This window comes from Gossypium hirsutum, chromosome D02 (genome assembly GCF_007990345.1).
Source record: "Gossypium hirsutum isolate 1008001.06 chromosome D02, Gossypium_hirsutum_v2.1, whole genome shotgun sequence".
Classification (NCBI taxonomy): Eukaryota; Viridiplantae; Streptophyta; class Magnoliopsida; order Malvales; family Malvaceae; genus Gossypium; species Gossypium hirsutum.
The window spans coordinates 4,305,701-4,326,017 of record NC_053438.1 but is presented as its reverse complement, the minus strand read 5'-3'; the positions used below and the strand labels follow the sequence as shown (position 1 = coordinate 4,326,017).

General features: G+C 34.8%; 4 protein-coding genes across 4 annotated transcripts; all 4 read right to left on the bottom strand.

Annotated features, from left to right (window-relative positions):
* Positions 1 to 99: 99 nt before the first annotated feature.
* On the bottom strand, positions 100 to 1,130 carry LOC121214447 (uncharacterized). The gene has a single exon (XM_041088100.1). The coding sequence runs from the start codon at positions 996 to 998 to the stop codon at positions 447 to 449; it is 552 nt and encodes a 183-aa protein (XP_040944034.1). The 5' UTR covers positions 999 to 1,130; the 3' UTR covers positions 100 to 446.
* LOC121214445 (uncharacterized) lies at positions 254 to 2,892 on the bottom strand. Its single transcript, XM_041088099.1, has one exon. The coding sequence runs from the start codon at positions 2,430 to 2,432 to the stop codon at positions 1,035 to 1,037; it is 1,398 nt and encodes a 465-aa protein (XP_040944033.1). The 5' UTR covers positions 2,433 to 2,892; the 3' UTR covers positions 254 to 1,034.
* Positions 2,893 to 5,883: 2,991 nt separating this feature from the next.
* Positions 5,884 to 6,924, bottom strand: LOC121214444 (uncharacterized). Its single transcript, XM_041088098.1, has one exon. It carries the CDS (start codon positions 6,797 to 6,799, stop codon positions 6,164 to 6,166), a length of 636 nt encoding a protein of 211 aa, XP_040944032.1. The 5' UTR covers positions 6,800 to 6,924; the 3' UTR covers positions 5,884 to 6,163.
* A 10,855-nt stretch (positions 6,925 to 17,779) lies between these two features.
* Positions 17,780 to 18,370, bottom strand: LOC121214907 (uncharacterized). Its single transcript, XM_041089415.1, has one exon. It carries the CDS (start codon positions 18,368 to 18,370, stop codon positions 17,780 to 17,782), a length of 591 nt encoding a protein of 196 aa, XP_040945349.1.
* Positions 18,371 to 20,317: the final 1,947 nt, after the last annotated feature.

The following is a 20,317-nucleotide window of genomic DNA, read 5'->3' as shown; positions in this document are numbered from 1 at the left end:
AAATTAAGTACTCTTGATTGGCTGTCGATGGCCTCCCCCCTACTTATTTTACACAATTTTGTATGCAGTTATGAAGGGACGAATGATTTTGTTTTTAAATTTCCAAACTCAACATTATTTTCGTATTTTCATACTTCTCATATTAAAAATATTTTATTATGACAACCTAAAAACCATTTCTTCCTTCTCATCACTAATTTTAGATACAAGTTGAATGCATAATAAGCAAATAGAAAAGTGAAAGATACAGATGTGTGGTTACAAACCATGTTTCATCTAACACAACCTTCTACTGCTCAAACAACCACCATTAACATCACATAATGCAGATTACAACAACTAAGGCCATCACCCATTTTTACCAAATCTCCTACACCCTTCCAAACAACACCACACATCTCTCATATTGTGCCTTCTCTGTTTCTTAAACTTGAGTGGAATATCATTCAAATGATTCTCAGGAGTCTCCGATGGCAATTCCAGTGGACGGTAAAATTGCATTCAGATTCTTTACATTCTAAGGCCTGCCCATTGCAAACCTCACCACATACCTTACATGGAGGGCAATTCCAGATGTTTTTCACAACAGTGAATGGATGTTTATGCCAATGAGTTTTGAATTTGTTCCCAAGCTTCATATATGGGAGATCCCCGATAGCACAATTGAGATGAAGAGAGTTATCACAATCAGCACAGTAGTAAAACCAACGATTTGGCTCTCTTTCTTTTTCGCAGAGACCGCAGTAAAGTTGAGAAGGCTCAGAATCATCAGAAAAAGTTAAAGTAAGAGCATGCCTGTCATACTTGTACCAAGCAGTGAGTGGTAGTGATGCACAACCTACAGCTAAACTGAAATCACAGCGCTTCATGCATCTATATGCAACATCCATTGATAGTAAATTTCTGAAACAAGCACTGCAACTCGTTCCCTCGTTGTTGTGGACAAGAACAAGTGAATGCTCATGACTTGGGTGCTTCAAGGTGTCCGACAATAACATACATTGAATGTCAATTCCGAACCTGCAATCTCTTTTCTAGCATGTGTACCTATATCCTTGATAATACCGACGGTAAGCACGGCACACTGAATAACCATTCCTATCGTGTGAGTTTGAGAGAGTAAGCAAATGCCTGTGAAATGGGTGTGGCATTTCTTTAGGCAATTCAGCACAATCTTTGTGGAGAAAGAACCTGCATTGCTCACAACTATAAAAAGGAGTTGATATAGGTCTCGTGCACCCATCGCACTCACTATCATCATCTTTGGTCTTCCCACTAAAAGTGAGTCTTAAATTATGATCATGATAGGAATGCTTGATCTCACTTGCAACCATTAGCTCTCCAATACGAATTTGCTCAACAACATCAGTAATCAAATTCCAAGGTTCATCCACCACTTCCTCGGACCTCTCATCATAGCCTTCTGGCATAATTGTTCCATCCCAAATTGCTTTATCAGTTGCACAACGTACATGAGCAATATAACGGCAACGAGAAGCAGGACAACGGTAATGGCCATACCTTATATCAACTTCCTCGTAACAAATTTTGCACATCCAATCCTCAACTTGATTTTGTCGAAGAGAATAGGAAAGAGAAATCGTGTGACGATGTCGTGTTATCATGATGTGGCGCGGCAATGAAATGCAATTACAAAAATCACAAACAAACGACATTTTTCTAGATACAAGCATCCACGGGTGTTCATGACTTGCAACTGTGATTGTTGGTGATGAAAAAGGAAAATCATCCAGTGAAAGATCAAAGTTGCATAGAGAGCAGGAATAAACAAACCCCTTCCATTGGATTCTGCACAAATAGCAACTACATTTCGGGGGATGAGTAGGCGGTTGTGGCAAGAGAGTAAGAGGATGCCTACGATCGTAGGGGTGATTAATCTCAAGGGGTAGTTCAGCACATTCCTTATGAAGGTTAAAATAAGCATATGTGCAATCTGAACAGTGGTAAATTTGACCAGATATTGGTTTCTGACATCCGGAGCAATGAGACTTGACTTCGTTGTTATGATTTTGAATGAAGAACAAAGGATGGGGGTGCAAAGAATTAGGAAAATTTGCAGCAATGGATGATTGAAGCAAAGCACAATTGATGTGCAGATAGAAACTACAATCATTACAATTATAAAAAAATCCCCCTAATTTCTTAAGACAAAAATTGCAAATTCCAAACCCAGAATAAGATGATTTTGGCAGAAGAGTGAGAGGGTGTTTGGGGTGGAAGGGATGCTGAATCTTGGGGGCTAACTCTAACTCAGCACATCCCCTGTGAAGATAAAACTCACATTGATTGCAGCCATAGCTCCAGCCCACTACAGGTTTCTCACACACAAGGCAAAGAGCTGCTTTGCTTGCAACACTGTGAGCTTGGATGAAGACCAAAGGATGGTGGTGGCCGAAATGTTGAATTTCCATCTCTCTCTCTTTCCAACTCTCAGATATTGTGAAATTATTTAGAAGAAGAAGCACAAAAGTGAAATTGCTTCATCAAATTAATCCAGGCCTCATGGTTAGTAGATTCTTTTCTGGGGTGTTGGTTTTGGTCTTCATAAAGAAAGGAATATATTGATGCTTTGCCCAATTTTCAAAATTCTAAGCATAGATATAGATATAATTAAGCAAATAAAGAAAGAAAGAAGAAAGAAACATCAGAAGAAAGTACGAGGAAGAAGGAAGTAGGAGATGACACTTTTCTTCGGAAAATTTCGTGGCTTGCTCTCAAACTGATACCAGTCCAATGATACCAGTATACATACATTCCGGGAGCAAAACTAAGGTGTGCAATAGTCAGGTCAAACTGACTAAAACAATTCAACGGGTGAATTTTAGTTTTGTCGAGTATGTTATAGGTCCGATAAATTTATTTTCATTTTGAAAATTCAAAACTAAATTGATCGCTTTCAGTTTTAAATAGCGAATTTTATCATATCCACGAGTGAAAGAAAAAATTAATATTAAAATTATATTTACAAAAAAAAAATTTAGCATTTTTTGCCAATATTATTTAGTAATTCAATCATAGGTAGAGCAGTAAATTATTCATAATTAATTTGATTTTGTTGATTTTATAGAGAATTTGGTTCTATTTTAATTCGTAAAAGAGTTTTTTAAATCTTTGGATTGGATTGAATTGATCGATTGCTCAGTTAGAAACAAAATCGAAATTAAAATATTTTAATAAAAATGATTAGCATAAAATATAAATTATTGAGAGCCAAACTTCAAAGTTTTAGGTTAAAGAACTAAATTAAATTGAATTGTTAATTTTTAAGAGTTTAAAATCGCGTGGGTTTGAGTGGGTTGAAGTGCATTATCCTCCTATTTAAACCCTAAACTTTAAGTACCAATTTGAACTTTGAAATCAAGTTCAAATATCAAAATGTATATTTATCCTAAATTAAAAATATTTTATTGACTATTTTGGATTCATATTATAACAATCGAATTGGCCATTAAACCAATCAAATCATCAATTTTTAGTTGAACCGATCTTATTAGTACAACTATAACCAAATCCAGTTAATTACAAATGCATCATTCGTGAAATACATAACCAGAAACTACTAAAGACTAACAGATAAAGAAGAAGCCTATCTACCTAATTGATTGGATGATATGAATTAGTTTAATATCCATTCAAAAATTATTAAAATTTAAAATTTTAGATTGGAATATAATCCAAAGGTTCATTTGTTTTTTTAATTTTTTTATAAAATTTAATTTTACATATTCTTTTACCCACATCGATAATGTATCATAATATAATATTTATTAAAAGTTAAATTTTATTGTTAATATATGAACTATACATAAATTAAGGATTTAATTCTAAGGATTAAAAGTTAAATGTATTTAAGAATTAATTTGAATCGATGTTATTCAATTAAATTAAATAAATTATAAGTAAATCTGTTTATAGATTGAAGGCTTAATATAAAATTTATTCTCTAAACTCTACTTGTTTTCTCAAATGGGAATCTAAGCACTGTTTTCATCAATTTGAGTACGTAAACTAATATCTACCGTATTGGTCCTCCGTTAGTCAGCCATCAAATGGCCCAATTACCAGTTGACACGTAGCAAAAAATTAGAAACTTCTTTTTTTTATTTGATAATTTTATATTAATATTAATATAATTAAAAAAAATATTTCTTTCCCCCACCACCGCTCTCCCCTCCCTCTTCCTCTTCAAAGACAACTTGCATCTCAAATTCCTTTGATTTTCAAATGGAGACTTTGTCATCTTCCATCTACCAGGACAACATTAAATCAAGAATAAAAATGTCCTAATCCCATTTTGCTCAACACTTCCCCTTGTGCTAGACTTTACTGTAAAAGATCTTATTGTAAGGAAACAAATTCAATACATTGAAAAGGAAAACACCAATTTCAGGCTTGAAATTTATTTCTTGAGGGTCATCTTCCCAAGCATTTGGTGGATGGATTTGAAGGCAACTATGGGACAAAGAATCAATGTCTTAAGAAAGAAATGAGAGAAATAATTCTTTTAATGAAAATAAATTTGAAGGGTTAATAAAGGTAGAGGGTTAGGAGGGGAGAGGGAGAGAGGGATGGAAGAGCAATGATGGGGAGAAGGGGGGAGAGAGATGGGGTGGGGAAATACTTTTTACTTTTTTTTCAATTAATTTTAATATAAATGCTAATATAAATTCATAAAATCAGAAAAATAATTTTAATTTCTCTATTTCTTTTTTAAATTTGGAATTATTTTATACAAATAACGACGTGGTTTGTATATGTGATTTTTTTACACATGTTGATTGGTGATTGGATCACATCATCATTGATAGAGGTTTACTAACAACTAATTTAGTGAGTTTTACGGGCCCGCTAGACCAGAAGCTTCTCAAGCTCAAGCATTTACTTTTCTAGTAGAGACCAAAGTCTTGGGGCTAACGTGGGATCTGCTCAAGGGCCTATTAGGTTAGGTAAATATCTAACACGTTCCCCGACCAGAAAAGTCATTTTTGGAGGGGAAACTATGTGTTTTTGAGATCTAAGAGGTCCCAATGGTTTGGACTTGAGTAGGTTGAAAAAAGACATTCAACCTTGGCAAGAACGGCGTTTTTCGGAATATACGACGCATGCTCCTTTAGGGTCTTTAAATAATGTAGGTGGCGTAGCTACCGAGATCAATGTAGTTACTTATATCTCTCCGAGTAGTTAGTTAGCTACCTCTCATGTTGTTCTAGGATTCTTCCTATTCGTGGGTTATTTATGGCACGCGAGAATTAGAGCTCACGCAGCCGCAGTAAGATTTGAAAAAGGAATTGATCATTATTTTGAGCCTCTTCTTTCCATGACTCCTCTTAACTGAGATAACTAAGACAGTATATCGAATGCTTAAGGTAGGAATCCATTTGATTACATTGAAGGAAGCAGGTGTATTATGTTTTCCTTTCATTTCAACTCATTTTCTATCTAAAGTATTTTTTTTCTAGCTCGGCTATTCCACCCTGTCGAGCCATTACCTTTTATTAATATTAAGATTTTTATGAATGGAGGAATGATTTTCTAATAATGTTCATTATTTTAGTATTTTCATGGTTCAGATAATAAAAATATTTTCTTATGACAAACTAGAAACCAATTCTTCAATCTCATCACTAATTTTAGATAAAAGTTGAAAGGATAAGAATCAAATAGAATAAGTGAAAGATACAGATGTGTGGTTCCAAATCATGTTTCATCAAACGCAATCTTCTACTGCTCAAACAACTATCATAAACATAACATAATGCAGAATACAACACCTAAAGCCATCACCCATTTTTACCAAATTTGCTACACCCTTCCACACAACACAACACATCTCTAATATTGTGCCTTCTCTGTTTCATAAACTTGAGTGGAATATCATTCAAATGAATCCCCCGAGATGCCAAAGGCAATACCGATGGACGGTAAAATTGCATTCAGATTCTTTACATTCTAGGGCCCGTCCATTGCAAACCTCACCACATACCATACACGGAGGGCAATTCCAGATGTTTTTCACAACAGTGAGTGGATGTAGATGACCTGTACCTTTGATTTTAATTTTGTTCCCAACCTTCATATATGGGAGATCCCCAATAACACAATTGAGATGAAGAGAGTTATCACAATCAGCACAGTAGTAAAACTAACGATTTGGCTTTCTTCTTTTTTCGCAGAGATCGCAGTAAAGTTGAGAAGGCTCAGAATCATCAGAAAAAGTCAAAGTAAGAGGATGCCTGTCATGCTTGTACCAAGCAGTGAGTGGTAGTGTTGCACAACCTACATCTAAACTGAAATTACAGCGCTTCATGCATCTATATGCAACTTCCCACGAGAATAGTTTTTGGAAACAAGCACTGCAACTCACTCCCTCGTTGTTGTGGACAAGAAAGAGTGAATGCTCATGACTTGGGTGCTTCAAGGTGTCCGACAATAACATACATTGAATGTCAAATCCGAAATAGAAGCAATCTCCTCGTTTATAGCATCTGTACCCAAATCCTTGATACCGACGACGGCAAGCAACGCAGTATGAATAGCCATACTCATCGTGTGAGTTTGAGAGAGTAAGCAAATGCTTGTGAAATGGGTGTGGCATTTCTTTAGGCAATTCAGCGCAATCTTTGTGGATGAAGAAGTTGCATTGCTCACAACTATAAAAAGGAGTTGATATAGGTCTCGTGCACCCATCGCACTGACTATCATCATCGTTGGTCTTCCCACTAAGAGTGAGTCTTAAATTATGATCATGATAGGAATGCTTGATCTTACTTGCTACCATTAGCTCTCCAATACGAATTTGTTCAACAACATCAGTAATCAAATTCCAAGGTTCATCCACCACTTCCTCGGACCTCTCATCATAGCCTTCCGGCAAAATTGTTCCATCCCAAATTGCTTTATCAGTTGCACAATGTACATGAGCAATATAACGGCAACAAGAAGCAGGACAGCGGTAATGGCCATAGCTTATATCTGTTGGGTATGGGTCCCACTATGTGGGAAACCCATATTTTATGCCATAATGTTTTGTCCCTTCTTTGGTTTTGTCAAAAAAAGCCATTTTGGGTTTTTAACGGGTGTTGGGCAAAAATTTTAGCAGAGAGCTAAAGAAAAAATAGAGAGAAAGAGAATAAAAAAATCAGATTTTCAAGCTTGGTGCAGCAGTGATCAACTCTTCGATCGAAGGTCCATCCGTGGTTCGATTGAGCTGATTTTTGGACAGCAGCTAGGTGATAAGGTGTTCTTGACTTTGTACGATCGGATTTTTCATCCGAGTCTTGTAGCGTCGGAAATACCCATTTTTCAGCAGCTACGTTTTTGGTGATGTTCTCTCATTTTTCTCTCTTTTGCTAAAGATTACATGTTGTTAGCCTTGTCGGAGTTGAATGCTTGTTGTAGGCTTGATATTGTGATCTTGTAGTTGAACATTTGATGATAGTGGAGCTCTTTATCGGACTCTAAAGTCCCGTGGTTTTTACCCTTAATTTAGAGGGGTTTTCCACGTAAAAATATTGGTGTCTCTATTTATTTTTGTTGTGGTTGCATTAGTTGATTTGTGGTTGATTAAGGTTGCTAGAGAACATATCTTGTGCTATTGTGCTTGCCATAATTTTTACAGGAGTTATAAGGAGAGAAAGAACACCGATTGTGCTTTCGCTTTGTTTCGGTTGTTCGGTTTCTTCCCAACAAACTGGTATCAGAGCTTGGTTATTGTGTCAGATAATTATGGAAATTAATACGAGCAAGATGATTATGTTGAATGGCACAAATTATCAACTTTGGCGGAATAAAATGAAGGACTTGTTGTTTGTGAAGGCTTTGCATCTTCCGGTCTTTACTACTCAAAAACCCGATTCGAAAAGTGATGAAGAATGGGAATTTGAGCATCAACAAGTGTGTGGTTTTATTCGGCAATTTGTTGAAGAAAATGTTTACAATCACATTGATCAGGAGACACATGCTCGAACATTGTGGGAGAAGCTTGAAAGCTTGTATGCTTCGAGGTCGGGCAATAACAAGTTATTTTTGCTGAAGAAAATGATGGCGCTGAAATATAAAGAAGGAATGTCTATAGCTGACCATGTTAGTGAATTTCAGAGTATGATGAATCAGTTGCTTGGTATGGGTGTCAAATTTGATGACGAGATTTTAGGACTTTGGTTGCTTGCTACTCTACCAGACTCTTGGGAGACCTTTCGAGTCTCACTCATTAATTCTGCCCCACAGGGTATTATTACTTTGGATTTGGCTAAGAGTGGTGTGTTGAATGAAGAGGTTAGAAGAAGATCTCAGGGTTCTACATCACAGTCCGAGGTGTTGGTTATCGAGAACAGGGGGAGAAACAGAGACAAAGATGGAAAGGGTAGAGATAAAAGCCGAAGCAAGTCAAAATCGAGATACAAGAATCTTGAGTGTCATCATTGTGGTAAGAAAGGTCATATCAAGAAATATTGCTTCAAGTGGAAGAAAGAGAACAAAGGTGGTGGTGATAAACACGACCGGAATGACGATGAAAAATCCGAGCGTGTTGCTACTGTTACTCGTGAAGATTTGTTAGTTATTTGTGATGAGAATTTGGTCAACCTAGCATGCGACGAGACTAGTTGGGTGATTGATACTGGTGCATCACTTCATGTCACGTCGAGGAAGGAATTCTTCACATCTTATACTCCTGGTGATTTTGGGGTATTGAATATGGGTAATGATGGTTTGGTTTCGGTTATTGGTATGGGAGATGTTAGCTTGGTAAGTAACAATGGAACAAAGTTAACTCTCAAGGATGTCAGACATGCACCGGATGTCCGTTTGAATTTGATTTCTGCAGGAAAGCTTGATGATGAGGGATTCTGTAACACCTTCAGTGAAGGGCAGTGGAAGCTGACTAAAGGCTCCTTGGTTGTGGCTCGAGGAAAGAAGAGCTCAAATTTGTACTTGATGCAAGCTTTGACTTCTCGAGAGACGGTGAATGTGACACTGAATGACAACTCAACTGAGTTGTGGCATAAACGACTCAGTCACATGAGTGAGAAGGGGCTTAGCTGTTTAGCGAAGAAGAATCAACTTTCGGGTTTAAAGAATGCTACACTGAAGAATTGTGCTCATTGTCTAGCAGGAAAGCAGAAAAGAGTTTCATTTAGAAGCCATCCTCCTCATAGGAAATCAGAGTTGCTAGAGTTGGTCCATTCAGATGTTTGTGGTCCGATAAAAGTAAGATCACATGGTGGTGCACTTTACTTTGTGACTTTCATTGATGATTGTTCAAGAAAGCTATGGGTTTACACTTTGAAGTCTAAAAATCAAGTCTTTGAGGTGTTTAAACAGTTTCAAGCATCAGTTGAAAGGGAAACTGGGAAGAAGTTGAAGTGCATTCGTACTGATAATGGTGGCGAGTACACAGGGTCGTTTCATGAGTATTGTCTGCGACAGGGAATCAGACATCAGAGAACACCACCAAAGACTCCACAGTTAAATGGGTTAGCTGAAAGAATGAACCGAACATTGATTGAGAGAGTCAGATGTTTGTTGTCAGATGCAAAGTTACCAAGATCGTTTTGGGCTGAAGCTTTGAATACAGTGACACATGTGATAAATCTGTCTCCTAGTGTTCCTTTGAAAGGTGATGTGCCAGATAGAGTTTGGTTTGGTAAAGACGTGTCATATGATCACCTACGTGTGTTCGGTTGTAAAGCATTTGTTCATGTTCCAAAGGATGAAAGATCCAAGTTGGATGCCAAGGCTCGACAATGCATTTTTATTGGTTATGGTCTAGATGGTGAGTTTGGTTATAGACTCTATGATCCAGTTCAGAAGAAACTCGTGAGAAGCAGAGATGTTGTCTTCATTGAGGATCAGACCATTGATGACATTGATAAGACGGAGAAAGTGGATTCACAAGGTAGTGGTGACTTGATCGATGTGAATCCGGTTCCCCTAGACTCTTCACCAGATCCTATCCAGGATGTTGTGCATGGTGATGTTAGTGGTGACCATCAGACTATAGGTGACTTTGATACTCCCATGGATAATGTTGTGAATGATCAACAACAAGCACCTATAGCTCCACCAGCAGTTCCACTTCGAAGGTCTTCCAGAGATCGACGATCTTCTGTCAGGTATTCTCCTGATGAATATGTTCTTTTGACTGACGGGGGAGAACCTGAATGTTATGAAGAGGCTATGGAGAGTGAATGCAAAGATCAGTGGGTTGAAGCGATGAAAGACGAACTTCAATCCTTGCATGAGAACCATACTTTTGAATTGGTGAAACTGCCTAAAGGCAAAAGAGCTTTGAAGAATCAGTGGGTTTACAGGTTGAAGCAAGAAGAGAAGTCTTCATCTCCACGATACAAAGCTAGATTGGTCGTCAAGGGTTATACTCAGAAAAAGGGGGTTGATTTTGAAGAAATATTTTCTCCGGTTGTGAAGATGTCCTCTATCAGAACTATACTGAGTTTGGTAGCTTGTTATGACCTAGAGGTTGAACAAATGGATATGAAAACTGCTTTTCTTCATGGTGACTTGGAAGAAGAACTTTACATGGAGCAGCCAGAGGGTTTTGTTGCACAAGGGAAAGAGGACTATGTGTGCAGATTGAAGAAGAGCTTGTATGGTTTGAAGCAAGCTCCAAGGCAATGGTACAAGAAGTTTGAGTCTGTTATGGGGGAGCAAGGCTACAAGAAGACTACTTCTGATCATTGTGTGTTTGTTAAGAGATTCTCTGGTGATGATTTTATTATTCTTTTGCTCTATGTTGATGATATGCTTATTGTTGGTCAGAATGCTTCTAGAATTGAGAAGTTGAAACAAGAGTTGAGTAAATCCTTTGCAATGAAGGATTTGGGGCCAGCAAAGCAAATTCTTGGCATAAGACTGACACGTGATAGAAAGGCCAAGAAATTATGGTTATCACAAGAGAGGTACATTGAGAAAGTACTTCAAAGGTTTAGTATGGACAAAGCTAAAGCGGTGAATACTCCCTTTGCTATGCACTTTAGATTGAGTGTTAAGCATAGTCCTTCCACAGAAAAGGAGAAGGAAGAGATGCAGAAAATTCCTTACTCTTCAGCCGTGGGTAGTTTGATGTACGCAATGGTTTGCACGAGACCAGACTTGGCTTATGCCGTTGGTACAGTTAGTCGGTTTCTTTCTAATCCAGGCAGAGAGCATTGGAATGCAGTGAAGTGGATTATGAGATATCTTCGTGGCACTTCCAACATGAAACTTTGTTTCGGCAATGAGAAACCTGTTCTTGTTGGGTATACAGATTCAGACATGGCCGGAGACATTGACTCGAGGAGATCTACTTCAGGTTACTTAATCACTTATGCAGGGGGAGCTGTGGCATGGCAATCGAGACTGCAAAAGTGTGTTGCATTGTCCACCACCGAATCAGAGTTCATTGCAGCAACCGAAGCGTGTAAGGAGATGCTTTGGATGAAGAAGTTTGTGCATGAGCTTGGTTTTACTCAGGAGAAGTATGTCCTGTACTGTGATAGCCAGAGTGCTATTCATCTTGGTAAGAACTCAAGTTTTCATGCTAGATCTAAGCATATTGATGTGAGGTACCATTGGATACGAGATGTTCTTGAAGCTAAGCTGTTAGAGCTTGAGAAGATACACACTAATGATAATGGTGCTGATATGTTGACGAAGGCCTTACCAAGAGGAAAATTTGAAGCATGTTGTTTGACCTCCGGTATGGAGGCATTCCCCACATAGTTGGAGGGGGAGATTTGTTGGGTATGGGTCCCACTATGTGGGAAACCCATATTTTATGCCATAATGTTTTGTCCCTTCTTTGGTTTTGTCAAAAAAAGCCATTTTGGGTTTTTAACGGGTGTTGGGCAAAAATTTTAGCAGAGAGCTAAAGAAAAAATAGAGAGAAAGAGAATAAAAAAATCAGATTTCAAGCTTGGTGCAGCAGTGATCAACTCTTCGATCGAAGGTCCATCCGTGGTTCGATTGAGCTGATTTTTGGACAGCAGCTAGGTGATAAGGTGTTCTTGACTTTGTACGGTCGGATTTTTCATCCGAGTCTTGTAGCGTCGGAAATACCCATTTTTCAGCAGCTACGTTTTTGGTGATGTTCTCTCATTTTTCTCTCTTTTGCTAAAGATTACATGTTGTTAGCCTTGTCGGAGTTGAATGCTTGTTGTAGGCTTGATATTGTGATCTTGTAGTTGAACATTTGATGATAGTGGAGCTCTTTATCGGACTCTAAAGTCCCGTGGTTTTTACCCTTAATTTAGAGGGGTTTTCCACGTAAAAATATTGGTGTCTCTATTTATTTTTGTTGTGGTTGCATTAGTTGATTTGTGGTTGATTAAGGTTGCTAGAGAACATATCTTGTGCTATTGTGCTTGCCATAATTTTTACAGGAGTTATAAGGAGAGAAAGAACACCGATTGTGCTTTCGCTTTGTTTCGGTTGTTCGGTTTCTTCCCAACAATATCAACTTCCTCGTAACAAATTTTGCACATCCAATTCTCAACTTGATTCTGTCAAAAAGAATACGAAAGAGAAATCGTGTGATGGTGTCGTGTTATCATGATGTGGTGTGGCAATGAAATGCAATTCTTGTGGACAATGAGGTGACATGTAGCATAGAAATAGGGGGAGTGATCTCCGCTAGTGCCACAAAAATCACAAACAAACCACATTTTTGTAGATACTAGCATCCACGAGTGTTCATGACTTGCAACTGTGATTGTTGGTGGTGAAAAAAGAAAATCATCAAGTGAAAGATCAAAGTTGCATAGAGAGCAGGAATAAACAAACCCCTTCCATTGGATTCTGCACAAATAGCAACTACATTTCTGGGGATGAGTAGACGGTTGTGGCAAGAGAGTAAGAGGATGCTTACGGTCATAGGGGTGATTAATCTCAAGGGTTAGTTCAGCACATTCCTTATGAAGGTTAAAGTATGTAAAGTATGTAGGATGAGTGCAATCTGAACAGTGGTAAAATGGACCAGATATTGGTTTTTGACACCCGGGGCAATCAGGCTCAACTTCCTTGTTATAGTTTTGAATGAAGTGTAAAGGATGGGGGTGCAAAGAATTAGGAAAATTTGCAGCAATGGATGATTGAAGCAAAGCACAATTGATGTGCAGATCGAAACTACAATCATTACAATAATAAACAAATCCCCCATATTTCTTACCACACAAATCGCAAATTCCTGACCTAGAATGAGGTGAATTTGGCAAAAGAGTGAGAGGGTGTTTGGGGTGGAAGGGATGCTGAATCTTGGGGGCTAACTCTAACTCGGCACATCCCTTGTGAAGATAAAACTCACATTGATTGCAGCCATAGCTCCAGCCCTCTACAGGTTTCTCACACACAAGGCAAAGAGCTACTTTGCTTGCAACACTGTGAGCTTGGATGAAGACCAAAGGATAGTGATGGCCGAAATGTTGAATTTCCATCTCTCTTTCTTTCCAACTCTCAGATATTGTGAAATTATTTAGAAGAAGAAGAACAAAAATGAAATTGCTTCATCAAATTATTCCAGGCCTCGTGGTTGGTAGATTCTTTTCTTGGGTGTTGGTTTTGGTCTTCATAAAGAAAGGAATATATTGATGCTTTGCCCAATTTTCAAAATTCTAAGCATATATATCGATATAATTAAGCAAATAAAGAAAGAAAGAAGAAAGTAGGAGGAAGAAGGAAGAAGGAAGTAGGAGAGGACACTTTTCTTCGGAAAATTTCGTTGCTTGCTCTCCCCGTTTCATTCCAATGATACCAGTCCCGATGTTAACAAGTATACATACATTCAGGGAGCAAAATTAAGGGTGTGCAATAGTCTGGTCAAATTGACAAAAGTAATTCAACAGGTTGATTTTAGTTTTTTCAAGTATGTTGTAGGTCCGGTAAATTTATTTTTATTTTAGAAATCCAAAATCAAATTAATTGACTTTCAATTTCAAATAGCGAATTTTGTCATATCCACGAGTAAAAGAAAAAATTAATATTAAAACTATATTTACAAAAAAAAATTATTTAGTATTTTTTGCCAATATTATTTAGTAATTCAATCACAGGTAGAGCAGTAAATTATTCATAATTAATTTGATTTTGTTGGTTTTATAGAGAATTTGGTTCTATTTTGATTTGTAAAAGAGTTTGTTAAATCTTTGGATTGAATTGAATTGATCGATTGCTCACTTCGAAACAAAATCGAAATTAAAATATTTTAATTAGAATGATTAGCATAAAATATAAATTATTGAGTGCCAAACTTCAAAATTTTAGGTTAAAGAACTAAATTAAATTGAATTGTTAATTTTTAAGAGTCTAAAATCAGGTGAGTTAATTTAAGTGTATTGAAGTGCATTATACTCTTATTTAAACCCTAAACTTTAAGTACCAATTTGAACCTTGAAATCAAGTTCAAATATCAAAATGTATATTTATCCTAGATTAAAAATATTTTATTGACTATTTTGGATTAATATTATAACAATCGAATTGGCAATTAAACCAATTAAATCATCAATTTTTAGTGGAATCAATCTCAGTACAGCTGTGGCCAAATCCAATTAATTACAAACCTATTCATCGAGCAAAGGAGAGAGAGGAATTCAAACCTTCGATAATTCTATGTTTCGAACTATACCGATTTTCAAGACAGGAGCTATCAACCACTCAACCATCTCTTCGAAAGCATATTTCTATTTTATTTTTATTCCACCAAATCAAACTAAGGGAAAACTAATGGGGTTCCAACTGACAAAAAAAAAGTTTAAAAATCTATCTGAGAAAACATGTGTAATTTAGACAGCAATTTTTATATTAAGCGCAGATTGAATTGAGAGCAAAGTTTAAGTTTAGGGCAGAAGAGTTGATGGGCTAAATTGTGCCGGGCATGGGTTGGTCTTAATGGTTTTTTTTTTCTTCTTTTTGCCTTTAAAACAATTTTTGGGATAACTATTTTCAAATCCCTCGACTTTCATTAAAATTTTTCAAACTAATAGGGCCACATGGCAGCATACATTTGGTTGCATTCAAAGTGATGTAAGATTTTAACTCCATTAGAAGGATAAATGGAATTAAAGTTTAAGTATCAAAATTGATATTTTAAAAGTAAAGATACCATATTAGATATATTGATAAAGTATAGGGGTTGAATCTGTTATTATCACTCTTTTATCATTACGTTGATACGAAATTTATAAAGAATTTCATATTTATATTCTTTATATTATGTTTCTCTCCGCAACGAAGATTTTTTATTTTATTTGTCGGATTATTTTTTTCTTTCTATCTTCTCGCTTAAATAAATCTATTTCCTTGCCTAAGTCAGTAAAGAAGATAGTTTAAAATAGAGGTGTTTATGGATCGGATCAGGTCAGGCCTTAAAAAATTTTTGGGCCCAATTGATGGTTTGGTCTTGCCCACCTGTATTTTATTTTTTATATAAAAAATTTTAAAAATATAATACACAAAATACACTTAAAACATTAAAATAAATATTTCTCAGTAAATTAAAAATAAATTAAAATAAAAACCTTTATAGATAAATAAAACTAAGATATCTGCAACTTAACAAGCAAATGTCTCTAAAATAGTAGCAAAATTGACAATAAAATAAGAGTTATACAATATCCAAACAATAACAACATAATAGTGAAATGACAGCAAAACAGTGAAAAACAACAAAAAAAAGTTTTTTTTTGTTTGCAAATTCGAGCTAGGTCCAGTTCAAAAAAAACCTTACTCAAGATTCGACTCGTTTTTTCGCCTAAACAAGCCTTAATTTTTATCCAAACCTATTTTGGGCTTATATTTTTGTCTAAATTCTCTCACTTTTCAGGCAGGCATTCAGGCTGGGTCACCCAACTCATGAACACCTCTAGTTTTAAAAAAAGAAGCAAAGCTTTCAAGTAACTTTTTTGAACGATCACTAATTTTTACCGAAATAGTGCTTGGAAAGTCATCTGATAATTGGACTTGTAATTACCTAAGGATGTCATGTTTGTGGATCCAACTAAATTGGTTGTAATCGAAGCACCCCACTTATACTTTCCAATTTCTAGGGGAGAGTGAGAATTAGAATAATTACGTATATAATTACACAAAAATCTAATTTTTAAAAGTTATACTTTACAAGTTATAAAAATTACATCATAAGTATAAACACATATGATTATCTAAGATCGTTGTGGCAAAAAAAATTATATTATAAATTTTAAAAAATGTAATACAAAAATAATCTGTGTATCTTATAAAACTATAACAAAAATTATATTATTTAAATCCTAAAAAAAATCTAAAGTTTAGGTATCAGAATTGATATTTTAAAAGTGAAGATACCATATTAGATATTTTGATAAAGTATAGGGATTGAATATGCCATTATCATTCTTTTTATCGTTACAATTTTGGTGGAGATAAATTACACAATACTTGAATTTTGGTATCAAAATACAATAATTTGGAATTTGGTCACTCTCATTCTGGCATTGTCCCCTTCAACCAGTATTATGTTTGACTTTAACTGATAATAAAAATATAATAGAGAGGAATAATTTTGGAATAGTTAATTCAAAAATAAAAATTAATCAAAATTTAAAATATTTTTGGGGATTAATAAGAATTTTTAAAACTCTTGAAAAAATTAACGAGAATTTTTAAAAAATTTGAGAGAACTTAAATAAAATTTTCAAATTTTCTCATATTTAGTTTTGTTATTTTTAGCTTTGAGCTATTATAAGACGTATAAAAGGCTAGAACTATATGGATTTATTCATCAATTCAATAAAAATAATGTTCTCTCATTTGAGTTAAAAGCTCGTTTCTTTACTTGTAAGTGCAACATGCTATGTTTAGAATCTTCAGATGATCCGAATGTGGGTTCGAGAGATTGAAGTACCTTTTAGAGTTCATTTAGGTTTTGTTTTTTTTTAAAGAATAAGGAAGAAAATGTTCTTTATTAATGGAAAAAGTGTTTAGTTTAATTTATTAATATTTTAAAATTAGCAGCTTAATATTAAATTATTTAAGAATTTGAAATTTTAAAAATAATAATTAAAAAAAGTCAGACATTAAGTTTTAATATTTAATATTTTTTTAATTTTATAAAATAATTAATTTCTAATGACGTGATACACGTGTATTTTCATGAATGTCACGTAAACGTCAATCATTCCCATCATCAAAATTAATGACTCGTTAACTTTTTCACCTAATTCTGGATAATTTGATAAAAATAAAAATTAAAAAGCAAAATAAAAGAAATGGGGTTTTTCTTAATATTTTGAGGGCAAAGAAAAAAAAAGGACTTTTTGCCTAAATTGACTTTATTCTTTTCTAAGTTGTGAAAAGTGCTGATTTATCTTTAAAATGAAATTACAATAAAATCTGATGGAAAATTCAAAAAATAAGAATAAGATCTAAAACAAAGAAAAAATTATTTTCTAGAATTTAGGCATAATATTATTATTTTGAATATGGAGTACAAATAATTACTGATTAAGTGAAATAAAATGAACCTAAATTGTAAAGCTAAAACATATGTACACTTTTTTTTTATGGCTGGTTGATTTAAGGTCACAAAATCTTGATTGATTTATGTCACAAAATCTTGTTGGTGGTGAAAAAATATCATCAATTGAAACCTCAAAGTTGCAAAGCGAGCAGGAATAAACAAACCCGCTCCATTGGATTTTGCACAAATAGCAACTACATTTCTCGGGATGTGCAGCTCGTTGGGGCAAAAGAGTAAGGGGATGCTTACGGTCACACGGGTGATTAATTTCTAGGGGTAGTTCAGCACATTCCTTATGAAGGTAAAGAATGTAGGATAAGAACAATCTATACAATGGCAAATCGGACCAGATAATGGTTTCTGACATCCGGAGCAATCGCGCTCAACTTCCTCGTTATGGTTTTGAATGAAGTGTAAAGGATGGTGGTGCAAAGAATTAGGAAAATTTGTAGCAATGGATGATTGAAGCAAAGCACAATTGATGTGCAGATCAAATAAACAAGAACCACAATGATAAACAAATCCCCAGAATATTGCGCCACACAAACCACAAACGTATTCACCCTGATAAGGTGATTGGGGGAAAAAGGTGAGAGGGTGTTGTGGGTGAAAGGGATGTTGAATCCGGGGGACTAACTCTAACTCAGCAGATCCCTTATGAAGGTAAAACTTACATTGATTGCAGCCGTAGCTCCCGTCCTCTAAAGGATTCTCACACCCAAAGCAACGAGCTGCTTCTGGGTCTACTTCTTTGCTTGCAACAGTCTGATATTTGAAGAAGACCAAAGGATGTGGATGACTGAAATGTTGAAGTTCCATGGTCTCCTCCTCTGTCCTACTCTCACATTCACTCACATCCATTACAAGAAAACACTTGATTTTGCTTCACTTTACTCTAGCCTTTGTGGTATACTTCATTAGTTCTTGCTCTTGTTCTTCATAAAGAGAAGAATCATTTTCGTCGTTGACTTGTGAGACTATATGTTAATATTTTTTCCCATAATACCCCAAGCATTTCCAAACTTCAAAGTTTTAGGTTAAAGAACTAAATTAATTAAATTAAATTGTTAATTTTTAAGAGTCTAAAATCACGTGGGTTTGAGTGTGTTGAAGTGCATTATCCTCCTATTTAAACCCTAAACTTTAAGTACCAATTTGAACCTTGAAATCAAGTTCAAATATCAAAATGTATATTTATCCTAGAATAAAAATATTTTATTGACTATTTTGGATTAATATTATATCAATCGAATTGGCAATTAAACCAATCAAATCATCAATTTTTAGTTGAATCGATCTCAGTACAACTGTGACCAAATCCAATTAATTACAAACCTATTCATCGAGCAAAGGAGAGAGAGGGATTCAAACCTTCGATAATTCTTTGTTTCGAACTATACCAATTTTCAAACATGTGTAAAATACTAATCATTGAAAATATTAGTTTTTAATTGATTAAATTTTCTTAGTGGTTTATCAAACAATGTCTAACTTGGACCTAGAAAAAGTTCAAACCTCAATGTGAGAACAATTGTCAAGTTTAGGGATTAACTTGAACAAAAAATAGTCTAGGCCATACCTTGAGAACAATCGCCAAGTTTAAGGACTAGTTTGATTCTTTTAATTAATTAAATTATTTTTATACTCAAAATATTTTTTATTCTTTTAATTAATTAAATTATTTTCTCAACTCAATTCTAATTTTGTTAAACTCATGACAACTTTACCGATAAAAATCTATGAACAAATTAATTTAATTAACTTGTCCTTATGAAACCACGATGACCTAGTAATAAAATTTCACCTCGAAATTCAATTATTTAATAAAATAATAATTCAAAGTCATTAATTAATTTTCGAGTGATTCCTTGTTTATAGTAAGATAATTAAAAGTTATTAATTAACTTGTCTATCTATACGTCTCAAAGTATGAAATAATTCTCTAACTAAGCTTAATATAACATAAAAACCTATAGGTACATGCCAACCAAAATAGTAAGAGTTTCACCAACTCGATTTTCTGCTGGATGCTGATAACAATGAGTGCACACAATTGAACCTAACCTGCGCACAGAAAGCAAACCGAATGCTGAGTAATCAACTCAGTGACATTTCTATAACTAATATTATAACAAAACATAAATTATGTGAGGACATAAATAAAAATCAAAACTTCGTAAGCAATTTAATATGTTAACTTATATTATAAGAATATAATCGTTTCATGTCACATTTGTAATCATATCAACAGGTTGTCACATATTCATCTTCAAATTCCCGACCTGTAAACTCAAAAATTCAATCAAACATTACACATAAATCAATAAAAACTGAAAGAACTCACCATTAGCAACACTCAATTTGTACTTCTAAAATAACATGTCATTCCACAAAAAAACTCGATTTACTCCCAGAGTTATACATTTTAACCACGGCACCAAAGCACGATAAACTCCTCTCAATTTACTCTTTAAGATATCACAATTTCATTATTAAGATGGTTTAAATTATAGTAATTAATCCATACAGATAATTTTTTAAGACAACATAAATACTCACATTTTAAACACGATACAGCACTATGACATCTTTTAATTGCAGCATAGGACATTAATATTTAATCAACTCCAGCAGGACATTATTTTTGTAACATTATTTTAGCAACCGAACTCAATTTGTATGTTTTTTTAAATTGAGTCGAATCGAGTAAAAAAATCGAGTCAAGTCAAGTCGAGTTAACGAATCCTATTATTTATACTCAATATTACGTTTACATGGACTGATTATTTGACTAGTAGATGAAGTACA

Bases quoted from the DNA above. Each gene is read 5' to 3' on its own strand.
- LOC121214444 (XM_041088098.1), bottom strand. From the start codon at position 6,799: ATGGTAGCAAGTAAGATCAAGCATTCCTATCATGATCATAATTTAAGA.
- LOC121214445 (XM_041088099.1), bottom strand. From the start codon at position 2,432: ATGGAAATTCAACATTTCGGCCACCACCATCCTTTGGTCTTCATCCAA.
- LOC121214907 (XM_041089415.1), bottom strand. From the start codon at position 18,370: ATGGATGTGAGTGAATGTGAGAGTAGGACAGAGGAGGAGACCATGGAA.
- LOC121214447 (XM_041088100.1), bottom strand. From the start codon at position 998: ATGTTATTGTCGGACACCTTGAAGCACCCAAGTCATGAGCATTCACTT.